The sequence below is a fragment of the Pseudophryne corroboree genome, chromosome 1 (assembly GCF_028390025.1).
Source record: "Pseudophryne corroboree isolate aPseCor3 chromosome 1, aPseCor3.hap2, whole genome shotgun sequence".
Lineage (NCBI taxonomy): Eukaryota > Metazoa > Chordata > Amphibia > Anura > Myobatrachidae > Pseudophryne > Pseudophryne corroboree.
In genome coordinates, this window is record NC_086444.1 from 999,899,194 (window position 1) to 999,916,000 (window position 16,807).

General features: G+C 49.2%; 1 protein-coding gene across 5 annotated transcripts in view; it reads left to right on the forward strand.

The window, feature by feature from the left end:
* The window catches only part of CLCN3 (chloride voltage-gated channel 3), a 226,538-nt gene that overhangs the window by 164,024 nt on the left and 45,707 nt on the right, over positions 1–16,807 (forward strand). For all 5 annotated transcript variants that reach the window (XM_063920625.1, XM_063920627.1, XM_063920626.1 and 2 more), the window contains 3 exons: positions 13,442–13,648; positions 14,042–14,122; positions 15,051–15,596. In XM_063920625.1, coding sequence (XP_063776695.1) covers positions 13,442–13,648; positions 14,042–14,122; positions 15,051–15,596 — 834 coding nt within the window. The remainder of the gene's footprint in view (positions 1–13,441; positions 13,649–14,041; positions 14,123–15,050; positions 15,597–16,807) is intronic.

The window sequence follows — 16,807 nt, forward strand, 5'->3', positions numbered from 1 at the left end:
AAAGCACTTTACAAGTTATTACTCTAAATAATAGATTTTTGTAATAGTAGAAGTTGCAGCTGCCCTCCCCTTGTGACCGTACCAGAGCCGTAACTAGACTTTTTGGTGCCCTGTGCCAGAGAGATATTTGCCCCCCCCCCCCCCCCCCCCCACACACACACACATTTTTTTCAATAGGGACTTAAAGCACAAGTCTCGGTGGGAAGGGGCATGAAAGGATTGATCCCAGAGAATGCCCATGCTATAATGCCCCTTTAAATAATACACACACACTTATAGACCACTGCAAGAAAATGGATTTGGACACAAATCCTCTTTATACCACATTCATGCACTTAGCTTGAGAGCTCGTTGTTATTCAGTTACAATGCCCTTTATCAAATAATACTTTTCTATATACTGCCATACCCAAACCTATAACCTGTTGAAGTCTAATCAAACACTCTACTCATTGAGCTATTTGATCCTGAATAAAAACTATGAGTACTATATGAAGCTACTGGTACTTTGTAAAAATATAATCAGCATTGCAATTGAGCAGCTCTATGTAGTGTGCAGCCACACATCCAATCCCTTGCAGCCACACACTACATAGATCTGCTCAGCCGCAATGCTGATAATATTTCTCTTACGTCCTAGAGGATGCTGGGGACTCCAAAAGGACCATGGGGTATAGACGGGATCTGCAGGAACTTGGGCACACTGAAAAGACTTAAGACTGGGTGTGAACTGGCTCCTCCCTCTATGCCCCTCCTCCAGACCTCAGTTAGACTTTGTGCCCAGGACTGACTGGACACTCACAGGGGAGCTCTACTGAGTTTCTCTGGAAAATACTTTTTGTTAGGTTTTTTATTTTCAGGGAGACCTGCTGGCTACAGGCTCCCTGCAGCGTGGGACTGAGGGGAGAGAAGTTAGACCTACTTCTTCTTAGTTTAAGGGCTCTGCTTCTCGGATACTGGACACCATTAGCTCCCGAGGGTTCGATCACTTGGTGCGCCTAGCTGCTTGTTCCCGGAGCCACGCCGTCACCCCCTCACAGAAGCCAGAAGAAAGAAGTCGGGTGAGTATGTGAAGATCAGAAGACTTCAGGACGGCAGAAGACTTCGGTGACCAGGTACAGCGCAGCGGGGATGCTGCGCTCCATGCTCCCACACACATCGCGGATGGCACTCGCAGGCTGCAGGGCGCTGGGGGGGGGGGAGCCCTGGGCAGCAGGTCACTGGGGTCCGGGTAGCCGGCAGAAGCACTGTCGGTGCCTCGGCACCGTTCATCGACTCCCCGCCGGCATTTTCAAATTAGGCGCGCTGAAGCCCGCCGGGAAGGGGCGGAGCTTAGCGTGCGGCTCACGGTGCCATCTTCCTCTCCTCCACGCGGCGGCAAAGAGACGCTGGGCCGGACCTCCATCTCTACCCGCAAGTAACGGGGAGATTTCTCAGGGATGGGGGGGGGGGCGCAGTGTGGTGCATTGTTTTATTTCTAGCAGCGCTGGTAATATATATCCCCTATAGGGATATATAGGCGCTGGGGTGTGAGCTGGCATACTCCCTCTGGGTCTCTCTCTGGGCTTCACTGTAGGCCTGTCCCCTAGCTGAGACATTTTGAGTGTGTGTTGCTGTGTCGATCGAACGTGTCGACATGTCTGAGGCTGAATGTGATTCACCGGAGGAGGTTGTGGGGGGGTGAAGTTGTGGGTCTGGATTTGGGTCTGTTGGCGCAGCCGACACCTGATTTACTCACGTTATTAACTACAATCAATACAAATGTAGCTTCGTTATCTAAGAGGTTAGATAAGTCTGAGTCACAGACGCAGGTGTGGAAAAAGTCCATAGAGGAGGCTTTATCTCAGGTACAGACCCCATCGGGCTCGCAGAAGCGGCCGTTTACTCAGGTGGCAGATACTGATACCGACTCTGACTCTGAGGTCGATATTTCTGAGGCGGCTTTGCATCCGCGTTTAGTGAAGAGTATTCAGTACATGATTGTGGCTATAAAGGATGTTTCTCTAACGTCCATGAGGATGCTGGGACTCCGTAAGGACCATGGGGAATAGACGGGCCCCGCAGGAGTTAGGGCACTTTAAGAAAGCTTTGGACTCTGGGTGTGCACTGGCTCCTCCCTCTATGCCCCTCCTCCAGACCTCAGTTTTACACTGTGCCCAGAGCAAGATGGGTGCACTGCAGAGAGCTCTCCTGAGTTCTCTGCCTAGAAGCATTTTTGTTTGGATTTTTTTCTACTTTTTAACAGGGAGCACTGCTGGCAACAGGATCCCTGCATCGAGGGACTGAGGAGAGAGGGGCAGACCTTCTTGTCTAAGATAGGCTCTGCTTCCTCGGCTACTGGACACCATTAGCTCCAGAGGGGGTGAACACAGGTTCTTACTGGGCGTCCACCCCCGGAGCCACGCCGCCGTTCTCCTCACAGAGCCAGATGAACCGAAGTCAGAAGACGTCAGGCGGCAGAAGCCTTCAGCTTCACTGAGGTAACGCACAGCACTGCAGCTGTGCGTCATTGCTTCCATACACCTCACATACTCCGGTCACTGTAAGGATGCAGGGCGCAGGGGGGGGGCGCCCTGGGCAGCAATATAACACCTCTATTATGGCAAAAGACAATATACATGTACAGGTAGGCATTGTACATGTATATAAAAGAGCCCCCGCCATATTTTAGTAAGTTTGAGCGGGACAGAAGCCCGCCGCCGAGGGGGCGGGGCTTCTACCTCAGCACTCACCAGCGCCATTTTCTATCCACAGCACCGCTGAGAGGAAGCTCCCCGGACTCTTCCCCTGCTTACACACGGTGAAGGGGTGTTTAAAAGAGAGGAGGGGGGCACATAATTGGCGGATAACCTATTACACAGCGCGGCTGGGGGAAAAACATTTTGTGTGGGTCTCCAGGGTCATTGTGCTGGGGTGTGTGCTGGCATACTCTCTCTCTGTCTCTCCAAATGGCCTTGAAGGGGATACTGTCTTCAGAAAAGAGGTTCCCTGTGTGTCGGTATGCGTGTGTCGACATGTTTGACGAGGTAGGCTCGCTTAATGTGGAGGGGGAGTGCTTGAATGTCATGTCGCCGTCGGCAACACCGACACCGGAATGGGTGGATATGCTGAATGTCTTGAATGCAAATGTCAATCTATTGCATAAAAGGTTAGACAAGGCTGAAGCTAGGGATCAGTCAGGTAGCCAGTCCATGCCTGTCCCTGTGGCGCCAGGCCCTTCGGGGTCTCAGAAGCGCACCATATCCCAGATCGATGACACAGATACCGACACGGATACTGACTCTAGTGTCGACTATGAAGATGCAAAATTACAGCCGAGGGTGGCAAAAGGTATTCGGTACATGATTATTGCCATTAAAGAGGTTTTGCATATTACTGAGGAACCCCCTGTCCCTGACACGAGGGTACACATGTATAAAGGGAAAAAGCCTGAAGTCCCCTTTCCATCCTCCTTTGAACTGAGTGAATTGTGCGAAAAGGCTTGGGAATCTCCGGATAGGAGACCACAAGTTCCCAAAAGGATTCTTATGGCGTATCCTTTTCCACAAACGGATAGGATACGATGGGAATCTTCGCCTAAAGTAGACAAGGCGCTGACACGCTTGTCCAAAAAGGTGGCACTGCCTTCTCAGGATACGGCTTCCCTCAAGGATCCTGCTGATCGCAGGCAGGAAATTACCATGAAGCACATTTACACTCATTCAGGTACTATTGTTAGACCGGCTATGGCGTCGGCCTGGGTTTGTAGTGCGGTTGTGGCATGGGCAGATTCCTTATCTACGGAGATTGACACCTTAGATAGGGATGTCATTCAAATGACCATAGAGCATATCAGAGATGCTGCCTTGTATATGAGAGATGCTCAGAGAGACATTTGTTTATTAAGCTCCAGAATAAATGCTATGTCTATTTCTGCTAGGCGGCTCTTGTGGACCCGACAGTGGACGGGAGACGCCGATTCAAAGCGGCATATGGAGTCCTTGCCTTACAAAGGGGAGGAGTTGTTTGGAGACGGCCTCTCGGACCTTGTCTCTACTGCTACGGCTGGTAAGTCGAATTTCTTACCTTATGTCCCCCCGCAGCATACAAAAAAGGCACCTCATTATCAAATGCAGTCATTTCGTTCCAATAAAAACAAAAAGGTACGGGGATCGTCCTTTGTTGCCAGAGGGAAAGGCAGGGCAAAGAAGCTGCACACAGCTAATTCCCAAGAGCAGAAGTCCTCCCCTGCGTCTGCAAAGTCCACCGCATGACGCTGGGGCTTCCCGGGGGGAGGCAGATCTAGTGGGGGCTCGTCTTCGGTTTTTCAGCCACGTCTGGGTTCACTCGCAGGTGGATCCCTGGGCATTAGAGATTGTTTCTCAAGGATACAGGCTGGAATTCGAAGACTTGCCTCCTCGCCGGTTTTTCAAGTCGGCTCTGCCGGCTTCCCCGTCAGAGAGGGAGCTAGTGTTGGCAGCAATCCAAAAATTGGATATTCAACAGGTGATTGTCACAGTTCCTCATTTCCAGCAAGGAGAGGGATATTCCTCAACCCTGTTTGTGGTCTCGAAACCGGACGGTTCGGTCAGACCCATTTTAAACCTAAAATCCCTGAACCTGTACTTGAAGAGGTTCAAGTTCAAAATGGAATCACTCAGGGCGGTCATCGCCAGCCTGGAGGGGGGGGGATTGGATGGTGTCCCTGGACATAAAGGATGCTTACCTTCATGTTCCGGTATTCCCCCCTCATCAGGCGTTCCTGAGATTTGCAGTGCAGGACTGTCACTACCAATTTCAGACGTTGCCGTTTGGGCTGTCCACGGCCCCGAGAATTTTCACCAAGGTAATGGCGGAAATGATGGTGCTCCTGTGCAGGCAGGGTGTCACAATTATCCCATACTTGGACTATCTCCTCATAAAGGCGAGATCTCGGGAGAAGTTGCTGGATAGCGTGTCTCTGTCCATGAAGACGTTACAGTTACACGGCTGGATTCTCAATATACCGAAGTCCCAGCTAGCCCCTACAACGCGTCTAACTTTTTTGGGCCTGATTCTAGACACAGACCAGAAAAAGGTTTTTCTTCCGGTCGAAAAGGTTCAGGAGCTCATAGCCTTGGTCAGGAACCTATTAAAACCAAAACAGGTTTCAGTGCATCATTGCACGCGGGTCCTGGGGAAGATGGTGGCTTCATACGAGGCCATCCCTTTCGGCAGGTTCCATGCGAGGACTTTTCAATGGGACCTCTTGGACAAGTGGTCCGGGTCCCATTTACAAATGCATCGAAGGATCACCCTGTCTCCCAGGACCAGGGTATCTCTCCTGTGGTGGCTGCACAGTGCTCACCTACTAGAGGGTCGCAGGTTCGGCATTCAGGACTGGGTCCTGGTGACCACGGACGCAAGCCTCCGAGGCTGGGGAGCAGTCACACTGGGAAGAAATTTCCAAGGTCTCTGGTCAAATCTAGAGACTTGTCTCCACATCAACGTCCTGGAGTTGAGGGCCATATACAACGCCCTGCGTCAAGCGGAGGAATTGCTTCGGGAAAAACCGGCTCTGATTCAGTCAGACAATGTCACGGCAGTGGCTCATATAAACTGCCAAGGCGGAACGAGGAGCAGAGTGGCCATGGCAGAAGCGACCAGGACCTACGCTGGGCGGAAGGCCATGTAAGCGCGCTATCAGCAGTGTCCAAACCGGGGGTGGACAATTGGGAGGCGGACTTCCTCAGCAGGCACGACCTGCATCCGGGAGAGTGGGGACTTCATCAAGAAGTCTTCGCACAGATCACGGGTCGGTGGGGACTGCCTCAAATAGACATGATGGCATCCCGTCTCAACAAAAAGCTAAAGCGGTATTGCGCCAGGTCAAGGGACCCTCAGGCGGTAGCGGTAGACGCTCTGGTGACATCTTGGGTGTTCAGATCGGTCTATGGGTTTCCTCCTCTTCCTCTCATACCCAAAGTGTTGAGAATAATAAGAATAAGCAGGGTCAGAACAATCCTCATTGTTCCAGATTGGCCACGGAGGACTTGGTATCCGGAGCTGCAAGAGTTGCTCACAGAAGATCAGTGGCCTCTTCCTCTAAGGCAGGACCTGCTGCGGCAGGGGCCCTGTCTGTTCCAAGACTTACCGCGGCTGCGTTTGACGGCATGGCAGTTGAACGCCGGATCCTAGCGGAAAAAGGGATTCCGGAGGAGGTAATTCCTACCCTGATCAAGGCTAGGAAAGACGTGACGTTAAAACATTATCACCGTATATGGCGAAAATATGTTTCTTGGTGTGAGGCCAGAGCTGCTCCTACGGAGGAGTTCCATTTGGGCCGTCTACTTCACTTCCTTCAAACAGGAGTGACTTTGGGCCTAAAATTAGGGTCCATAAAGGTCCAAATTTCGGCCTTATCCATTTCCTTTCAAAGAGAATTAGCCTCTCTTCCTGAAGTACAGACTCTTGTGAAGGGTGTGCTGCATATTCAGCCTCCCTTTGTGCCTCCGGTGGCGCCTTGGGATCTTAACGTGGTGTTACGTTTCCTCAAGTCACCTTGGTTTGAACCACTCAAAACTGTGGAGTTGAAATACCTCACGTGGAAAGTGGTCATGTTGTTGGCATTGGCTTCGGCAAGACGTGTTTCAGAATTGGCGGCTTTATCACATAAAAGCCCATACTTGGTTTTTCACGTGGATAGGGCAGAGTTGAGGACTCGTCCTCACTTTCTGCCAAAAGTGGTCTCATCTTTTCAGGTGAACCAACCTATTGTCGTGCCTGTGGCTACACGGGACTTGAAGGATTCCGAGTCCCTGGATGTGGTCAGGGCTTTGAAGATTTATGTGACCAGAACGGCTAGAATCAGGAAGACTGAAGCTCTGTTTGTTCTGTATGCGGCCAACAAGGTTGGCACTCCTGCTTCAAAGCAGACTATTGCTCGCTGGATCTGTAATACGATTCAGCAGGCGCATTCTACGGCAGGTTTGCCATTGCCTAAATCGGTTAATGCCCATTCCACTAGGAAAGAGGGCTCTTCTTGGGCGGCTGCCCGAGGGGTCTCGGCATTGCAATTGTGCCGAGCTGCTACTTGGTCGGGTTCAAACACCTTTGCAAAGTTCTACAAGTTTGATACCCTGGCTGAGGAGGACCTCATGTTTGCTCAATCGGTGCTGCAGTGTCATCCGCACTCTCCCGCCCGTTTGGGAGCTTTGGTATAATCCCCATGGTCCTTACGGAGTCACAGCATCCTCAAGGACGTTAGAGAATATAAGATTTTACTTACCGGTAAATCTATTTCTCGTAGTCCGTAGAGGATGCTGGGCGCCCGTCCCAAGTGCGGACTTCTTCTGCAAGACTTGTATATAGTTGTTGCTTACATAAGGGTTATGTTATAGTTTATCGGTTTAACCGAGGCTATGTTGTTGTTCATACTGTTGACTGGGTAGTGTATCATAAGTTATACGGTGTGATTGGTGTGGCTGGTATGGATCTCACCCTTAGATTTACAAAAATCTTTCCTCGTACTGTCCATCTCCTCTGGGCACAGTTTCCCTAACTGAGGTCTGGAGGAGGGGCATAGAGGGAGGAGCCAGTGCACACCCAGAGTCCAAAGCTTTCTTAAAGTGCCCTATCTCTTGCGGAGCCCGTCTATTCCCCATGGTCCTTACGGAGTCCCAGCATCCTCTACGGACTACGAGAAATAGATTTACCAGTGAGTAAAATCTTATTTTTACACATTTCTGATGAACCTGTGGTGCAGGAAACAAGGATTTGTTTGTTCAAAGGGAAAAAACCTGAAGTGAAATTTCCCCCCTCTCATGAAATGAATACTCTTTGTGAAAAGGCTTGGGAGTCGCCGGATAAGAGGTGGCAGATTCCCAAGAGGATTTACATGGCGTATCCCTTCCCCTCTGATGATAGGGAAAAATGGGAGTCTTCTCCAAATGGTGACAAAGCTCTATCTCGTTTGTCTAAGAAGGCAGCTCTCAAGGATCCGGCGGATCGCAAGCTGGAGACGTCTCTGTAGTCCATTTTCGCTAATACAGGCGCATTGCTCAGACCTGCAGTGGCGTCGGTGTGGGTGAGTAGTGCTATTGCTAAATGGGCCGAGAATTTAGCCACTGACATGGATACCCTTGATAAAGATAATGTTCTTCTGACTCTTGGTTATATCAAGGATGCTGCAGATTACCTGAAGGATGCGACGAGGGATGTTTGTCTTTTGGGATCAAGAGCTAATGCCATGTCAATATCGGCTAGAAGGGCGTTGTGGATCCATCAATGGAATGCTGATGCCGACTCCAAAAAATCTATGGAAGCTTTACCCTTCAAAGGTAATGTCTTGTTTGGGGACGGCTTGGCGGACCTGGTCTCTACCGCGACGGCGGGTAAGTCCTCTTTTCTTCTCTATGTTCCCACACAGCACAAAAAGGCACCACATCAGCAGATGCAGTCCTTTCATCCTAATAAATACAGGCGTGGAAAGGGTTCGTCCTTCCTCGCTTCAAAGGGTAAAGGAAGGGGTAGGAAGTCGCCTGCCGTGTCAGGCGCCCAGGACCAAAAGTCCTCCCCTACCTCTACCAAGTCCACCGCATGACATTGGGGCTTCCCTGGGGGAGTCCGGACCGGTGGGGGGCCGTCTCCGAGTCTTCAGTCAGGTCTGGGTTCGTTCAGGCCTCGATCCTTGGGTTCTAGAGATTGTATCTCAGGGATACAAGCTGGAGTTTCGGGAGGTGCCCCCTTACCGGTTTTTCGTTTCGCCCTTACCAGCGTCTCTTCCAGACAGGGAGCTGGTGTTGGCAGCGATACAAAAATTGTGTCAACTGAAGGTCATTGTTCCAGTTGCCCCGTCACAACGGGGGGAGGGGTTCTACTCGAGCCTATTTGTGGTGCCGAAACCGGACGTTCGGTCAGACCGATTCTGAATCTAAAATCCCTCAATCCATACTTGAAAGTTTTCAAGTTCAAGATGGAATCTCTTCGAGCTGTGATTTCCAGCCTAGAGGGGGGGGATTGTATGGCGTCAGTCGACATAAAGGATGCCTACTTACACGTCCCGATATTTCCTTCGCATCAGGCCTTCCTCAGGTGTGCGATACAGGACTCTCATTACCAATTTCAAACGTTGCCGTTTGGCCTTTCCACGGCCCCGAGAGTGTTCACCAAGGTCATGGCAGAAATGATGGTGCTCCTTCGCAAGCAGGGGGTTTCAATTATCCCGTACTTGGACGATCTCCTGATAAAGGCGAGGTCCAAGGAAAGGTTGCTAAGGAGTGTGGATTTGGTGCTGTCGGTGCTTCGACAGCACGGTTGGGTGCTAAATTTACCAAAATCTCCGACCACCCGGCTGTCTTTTCTGGGCATGATTCTCGACACGGAGTTACAGAGAGTTTTTCTTCCACAAGAAAAGGCTCTAGAACTGCAGTTGTTGGTCAGGGAACTTCTGAAGCCGAAGACTGTGTCCATCCATCAATGTACGCGCGTTCTGGGGAAGATGGCGGCGACGTACGAAGCCATTCCGTTTGGCAGGTTTCATGCCCGGTGTTTCAGTGGGACTTGCTGAGCAAATGGTCTGGGTCTCACCTGCACATGCACCGGAAGATAAGTCTTTCTCCCAGAGCCAGAATTTCCCTCCTGTGGTGGCTACAAGGGTCTCAACCTTCTAGAGGGACGCCGGTTCGGTATCCTGGATTGGGTACTTCTGACAACAGATGCGAGTCTCCGGGGCTGGGGTGCAGTCACCCAAGGCAGGAACTTTCAGGGGAGATGGTCGTTCCAGGAAGCGGGTCTCCACATAAATGTTCTCGAGTTAAAAGCCATTTACAACGGCCTGCTACAGGCAAGAAGCCTTCTTCAGGGTCGACCTGCCCTGGTACAGTCAGACAACATCACGGCGGTGGCACATATCAACCGTCAAGGCGGCACAAGGAGCAGAGCGGCAATGGCGGAGGCCACAAGAATCCTTCGCTGGGCGGAACAACACCTGAGCGCCCTGTCAGCAGTCTTCCTTCCGGGAGTAGACAACTGGGAAGCAGACTTCCTCAGCAGACACGATCTCCATCCGGGAGAGTGGGCTCTTCATCAAGAGGTGTTTGCAGAAGTGACAAATCGTTGGGGACTCCCTCTGATAGACATGATGGCGTCTCGTCTCAACAAGAAGCTTCCGAGGTATTGTTCCAGGTCAAGGGACCCCTAAGCCAGTGCGGTGGATGCCCTGGTGTCTCCGTGGGTGTTCAAGTCGGTGTATGTGTTCCCTCCGCTTCCTCTCATTCCAAAGGTACTGGGGCTCATTCGGCGAGCAAGGGTTCAGGCGATTCTCGTGGTTCCAGATTGGCCAAGAAGGGCCCGGTATCCGGATCTTCAGGAATTACTAGTGGAAGATCCTTGGCCGCTTCCTCTAAGGGAGGACCTGTTGTTGCAGGGTCCATGCGTGTTTCCAGAATTACCGCGGGTGCGTTTGACGACATGGAAGTTGAGCGCCAGATCTTAGCTCATAAAGGTATTCCAGGAGAGGTCATACCTACTCTCCTCAGGGCTAGGAAGGAGGTTACGGCGAAGCATTATCACCGTATTTGGAAGAAGTTTGTTTCCTGGTGTGAGTTTAAGAAGGCTCCTGCGGAAGAATTTAATTTGGGGCGTTTTCTCCACTTTTTGCAGACTGTTGTGGATGCAGGCCTGAAGTTGGGCTCCATCAAGGTGCAGATTTCGGCATTGTCTATTTTCTTTCAAAGAGAACTGGCTGCCCTCCCAGAGGTTCAGACGTTCGTGAAAGGAGTTTTGCATATTAATCCTCCGTTTGTGCCTCCTGTGGCCCCATGGGATCTGGACGTGGTCTTACAGTTTCTCATGTCTTCTTGGTTTGAGCCTTTGCGTAAGGTTGAGTTGAAGTTTCTCAACTGGAAGGTAGTAATGTTGTTGGCACTGGCTTCTGCCAGGCGGGTGTCTGAGTTGGCGGCCTTATCTCATAAAAGCCCGTACTTGGTCTTTCATTCGGATAGGGCAGAATTGAGGACTCGTCAACAATTTTTACCAAAGGTGGTCTCCTCGTTTCACATTAATCAACCTATTGTGGTACCGGTGGCCAGGGATGCTGGGACAGTTCCAAGGTCTCTGGATGTAGTGAGGGCGTTGAAGATCTACGTCGCCCGTACGGCGGTTGCCAGGAAAACTGAGGCAGTGTTTGTCCTGTACGCTTCCAACAAGATTGGTCATCCTGCTTCAAAACAGACTATTGCACGCTGGATTTGTAGTACGATTCAGCAGGCTCATTCTTCGGCCGGATTACCGGTGCCGAAGTCAGTGGAAGCCCATTCTACCAGGAAGGTGGGCTCGTCTTGGGCGGCTGCCCGGGGCGTCTCGGCTTTACAGCTCTGCCGAGCGGCTACTTGGTCGGGTTCAAACACTTTTGCCAAGTTCTATAAGTTGATACCCTGGCTGATGAGGACCTTGCGTTTGCTCAGTCGGTGCTGCAGAGTCGTCCGCACTCTCCCGCCCGGTCTGGAGCTTTGGTATAAACCCCATGGTCCTTTTGGAGTCCCCAGCATCCTCTAGGACGTAAGAGAAAATAGGATTTTGGTACTTACCGGTAAATCCTTTTCTCCTAGTCCGTAGGGGATGCTGGGCGCCCGTCCCAGTGCGGACTGTTTCTTGCAGTGTTCTCTTGTCGGTTCACTTAGTTTATACACGGGTTGTGTATTTCTGGTTTCAGCTTATTGCTGTTGTTTTTTCATACTGTTATCTGGTTTACTGTTACTCCGGTTGTACGGTATGGTTGTGGTGTGGGCTGGTATGTTTGTAGCCCTTAGTTTACACAAAAATCCTTTCCTCGAAATGTCTGTCTCTCCTGGGCACAGTTCCTATAACTGAAGTCTGGAGGAGGGGCATAGAGGGAGGAGCCAGTTCACACCCAGTCTTAAGTCTTTACAGTGTGCCCAAGCTCCTGTGGATCCCGTCTATACCCCATGGTCCTTTTGGAGTCCCCAGCATCCTCTATGGACTAGGAGAAAAGGATTTACCGGTAAGTACCAAAATCCTATTTTTTCACAAAGTACAAGGTAAGCTTCAAATAGTTAGAATTCTCTAGCTTAGAATTCTCTAGCTTTCTATGTAAGGGCAGATAGTTCAATGAATAGACTGTCTGACTGCAGTGCCACAGGCAATGGGCTCAAATCCCGGATATGTCAGCATCTTCAAATGTAATAAAGGACAATGTGACCGAATAACAAAGAAATCTCAAGTTGAGTTCATGACTGTTGTATAGGTATTAGTGACAGAAGTGGTCAGGGTAGGAGACAGGGGCGGTCAGGACACACTGGGCATCCAAAAGGGAGAAGCTGCAAGTGAAAGTAATTAAAACAGATTATTGACAAGTGTCACCAACAGTGCCCCCTAACCTGCAGCGTCCCCTCCGCACACACCTAGTTACGGCCCCCGACCGTACTATTTGTTTTCTTAGAATCTAAATGAAACACAGAAAGCTGGGGGAACTTATATCCATCTGTGAAGTATTGGCGAGAGCCTGGATAGATTGCTGTGGATCACATCCTAGGAGGAGTTTTCATTTTATGTATAAATAAAATGAAGGTTACTGCATTAGGGTATAGTAGTACTGGCTCTTCCATAGACGTAATTGCCTTGTGACTTAGCACAAGCTTGGTATACTTTCTTGTATGTCGATAGAAATTCCTCTTTTTGAGAGTATCCAGATGAACCTAAATATGCTCTGTCATGTGTGTACCTGGATTTGCCATATATTTGCTTACATACTACACCATATGGGCACTGCCATGTTTAGTATAGTGAAACCAGTGATAATAGACTTTGCTATCGCTAGTTGATTTACATATACAGTATGTGATGAACACCTAATATGAGTATAGGAAAGGAATATAAAAATACAGGTTGAGTATCCCTTATCCAAAATGCTTGGGACCAGAGGAATTTTGGATATCGGATTTTTCCGTATTTTGGAATAATTGCATACCATAATGAGATATTATGGCGATGGGACCTAAATCTAAGCACAGAATGCATTTATGTTACATATACACCTTATACACACAGCAGGAAGGTAATTTTAGCCAATATTTTTTTATAACTTTGTGCATTAAACAAAGTGTGTGTACATTCACACAATTAATTTATGTTTCATATACACCTTATGCACACAGCCTGAAGGTCATTTAATACAATATTTTTAATAACTTTGAGTATTAAACAAAGTTTGTGTACATTGAGCCATCAAAAAACAAAGGTTTCACTATCTCAGTCTCACTCAAAAAAGTCCGTATTTCGGAATCTTTGGATATGGGATACTCAACCTGTATTACATAAAAGTATCCAAGTGTGGCGGGTCGTGGTTTGTAGGGATAGTTTCATTTTACACAAAGGATCCATTCACTTTACCACTGGAAAAAAACATGTAGATCCAGAAATGTTTAATTTCCAATATTAAATATGATTCTATTTGTGTTTTACAGATTAAAACCATTTTAAGTGGCTTTATCATTAGAGGTTATTTGGGCAAGTGGACATTACTGATCAAAACTGTCACACTGGTACTTGCCGTGGCTTCAGGCCTAAGCTTGGGGAAGGAAGGACCCTTAGTACATGTTGCTTGTTGCTGTGGAAATATATTTTCCTACCTCTTTCCTAAGTACAGCACAAACGAAGCTAAGAAAAGGGAGGTAAGTCATGCTCTGGCACACATACAACAGTAGGAGACAGTTAGGAATTTGGGGTATAAAGAAGATACGAAGGATATGGGAAGGATGACACAGCTTAATGACATGACTAAAAAAGACCCTAAGTTACTGTGTGTTGATTAGTGACTGAGAATTTCTGCCGTGATTTACTACTCTTTCATAGGACTTGTTCTCTGTAAATGTAAGTTACTGGGTAGAACTGGTTTGGCGTCTTCTCTCCAAACTCCAACTTGTCTCACACTATGACAGAAAATACTCTTATTTACTAAACCAGACGTCCAGCCGGTGACACGACAATTTCGTCCAGTCAGTGTCCTAACTAATGTTTAGAAGCTTTCAGTTGTGGGAAGCATGCTCACCATTTCTGTTTTGCAGGTTCTTTCGGCAGCTTCCGCAGCTGGTGTGTCTGTAGCATTTGGAGCTCCTATTGGTGGAGTCCTTTTTAGTTTGGAAGAGGTAAGCAATTATGTATAAATAATATTTCGCCTAAGGTTCAATACACACTGATGACTTTCTGTGTGTGTGTGTGTGTGCAGATAGATAGATATAGAGACATGATCTATGTATGTGAATTATCCTGTAAAATAATAGTGAACGGCTGTCCCGTCTTAGTCATGGGTTCACTACGGCTGGCCGGCGGTCGGGCTCCCGGCGACCAGCATCCCGGCGCCGGGAGCCCGACCGCCGGCTTACCGACAGCGTGGCGAGCGCAAATGAGCCCCTTGCGGGCTCGCTGCGCTCGCCACGCTACGGGCACGGTGGCGCGCTACGCGCGCCACACTATTTTATTCTCCCTCTATGGGGGTCGTGGACCCCCACGAGGGAAAATAAGTGTCGGTATGCCGGCTGTCGGGCTCCCGGCGCCGGTATACTGAGCGCCGGGAGCCCGACCGCCGGCATACAGAAGACCACCCCTTAGTCATGCACAGTAGGAGGCAACCCTCCTGCCATTGACCTCTGCTTTCCCATCCGCTGCCTGTGGTGAGAATGGGGAACCCGTTGTTTGACTCGTCAAAACTACCAGTATTACAAGAAGGGATGACATACAGTACTCCCTCACTCCAATGTAAACAGTGTATACAAAGTGGCTTTGAAGTTGCATGACGTGTATGAAAGCACTCTGCCTAGGAACTTGTGCTTCTGTATGGTGATGTCTTTACTTTACAGTGCTGTACAATGACTAGCACACTCCTTATACACTCCCTAGATTTTATATTGTACAGGAATTTATACATTACGTGTGTAAAACAAGGTTATTTTTATCCCTTATCTCAGGCAGTTCAATGTGTTTGCGTGTGTATACACATATAGATATATACAGATATCCTGCTAATGACCTCCTCTTACTTGTGTGCTGCATAGTTACATCTTGTTGTTCCTGCAGGTCAGTTACTACTTCCCGCTGAAGACATTATGGAGATCTTTCTTTGCAGCTTTGGTTGCCGCCTTCATTTTAAGGTCAATCAACCCTTTTGGGAACAGTCGCCTTGTGCTTTTTTATGTGGAATATCACACTCCTTGGTACCTCTTTGAACTCATCCCCTTCATTCTGTTGGGTGTGTTTGGGGGCCTATGGGGAGCATTTTTCATCCGTGCAAACATCGCCTGGTGCCGACGCCGAAAGACCACTAAGTTTGGGAAGTATCCAGTGCTAGAGGTTATTGTGGTGGCTGCCATCACAGCAATCATTGCGTTTCCTAATCCATACACTCGCTTCAACACCAGCCAGCTGATTAAGGAACTGTTCACAGACTGTGGGCCCCTCGAGTCGTCTTCCCTGTGTGACTACAAAAATGACACGAGCGCTGGAAAGATTGTGGATGATATTCCGGACCGGCCTGCTGGAAATGGGGTGTACTCAGCCATGTGGCAGCTGTGCTTGGCGCTTGTGTTCAAGATCGTAATGACCGTATTCACGTTCGGCATTAAGGTAACTGATTTCTGAAAGCAACTTGTTATCTGGACGCTACAGTTCCCATATAATTGTGACCAGTTTACACTATGTAATGTGTATATCCAAAGTTAGTGACATGCTGACATAAAAATAAAGCTTGATATCTCTCTCTCTCTCTCTCTCTCTCTCTCTCTCTATATATATATATATATATATATATATATATATATTTATTTCTCCTACGTCCTAGAGGATGCTGGGGACTCCAAAAGGACCATGGGGTATAGACGGGATCCGCAGGAGACATGGGCACACTATAAGACTTTGAATGGGTGTGAACTGGCTCCTCCCTCTATGCCCCTCCTCCAGACCTCAGTTAGACTTTGTGCCCAGGAGTGACTGGACACTCACAGGGGAGCTCTACTGAGTTTCTCTAGAAAGACTTTATTGTTAGGTTTTTCATTTTCAGGCAGACCTGCTGGCTACAGGCTCTCTGCATCGTGGGACTGAGGGGAGAGAAGTCAGACCTACTTCTTCTTAGTTCAAGGGCTCTGCTTCTTAGGCTACTGGACACCATTAGCTCCAGAGGGTTCGATCACTTGGTTCGCCTAGCTGCTTGTTCCCGGAGCCACGCTGTCAACCCCCTCACAGAAGCCAGAAGAAAGAAGCCGGGTGAGTATAGGAAGAACAGAAGACTTCAGTGACGGCAGAAGACTTCAGTAACGGAGGTAACACGCAGCGGTCGCACTGCGCTCCATGCTCCCACACACCAACTCACAAGGGTGCAGGGTGCTGGGGGGGGAGCACCCTGGGCAGCAAGTTACTGGGGTCAGAAAAACGCTGGGATGAGATGTTTTTTTCGGTGCCGGGCACCGTGGCCGAACCCCCGCCAGTATACAGTGGCCACGCTACGCGCCATTGCTCCCACACGCCGCCGCTTTGCAAGGGCGCAGGGAGGGGGCGCCCTGGGCAGAAATATAAACCTCTTGTGTGAAAAGAGGGGACATGTATACAGTGTGTGGACACTGTATACGGCCCCCGCCAGCATAACAAGTAAAAAATGCATAAAAAAGGTTATTTTCATGGAGGGGCTGAAGCGCGCCGAGAAGAGGCAGGGCTTAGCCCTCACAACATTCCACGCCATTTTCTCCATGTCCCCGCCAAAAGCAGGTTTTACTGCAAACGGGGGGGGGACAGTGGTTTAGTGCTATATAGAAGGAAATATAACACTAATTTTGATAATGGGC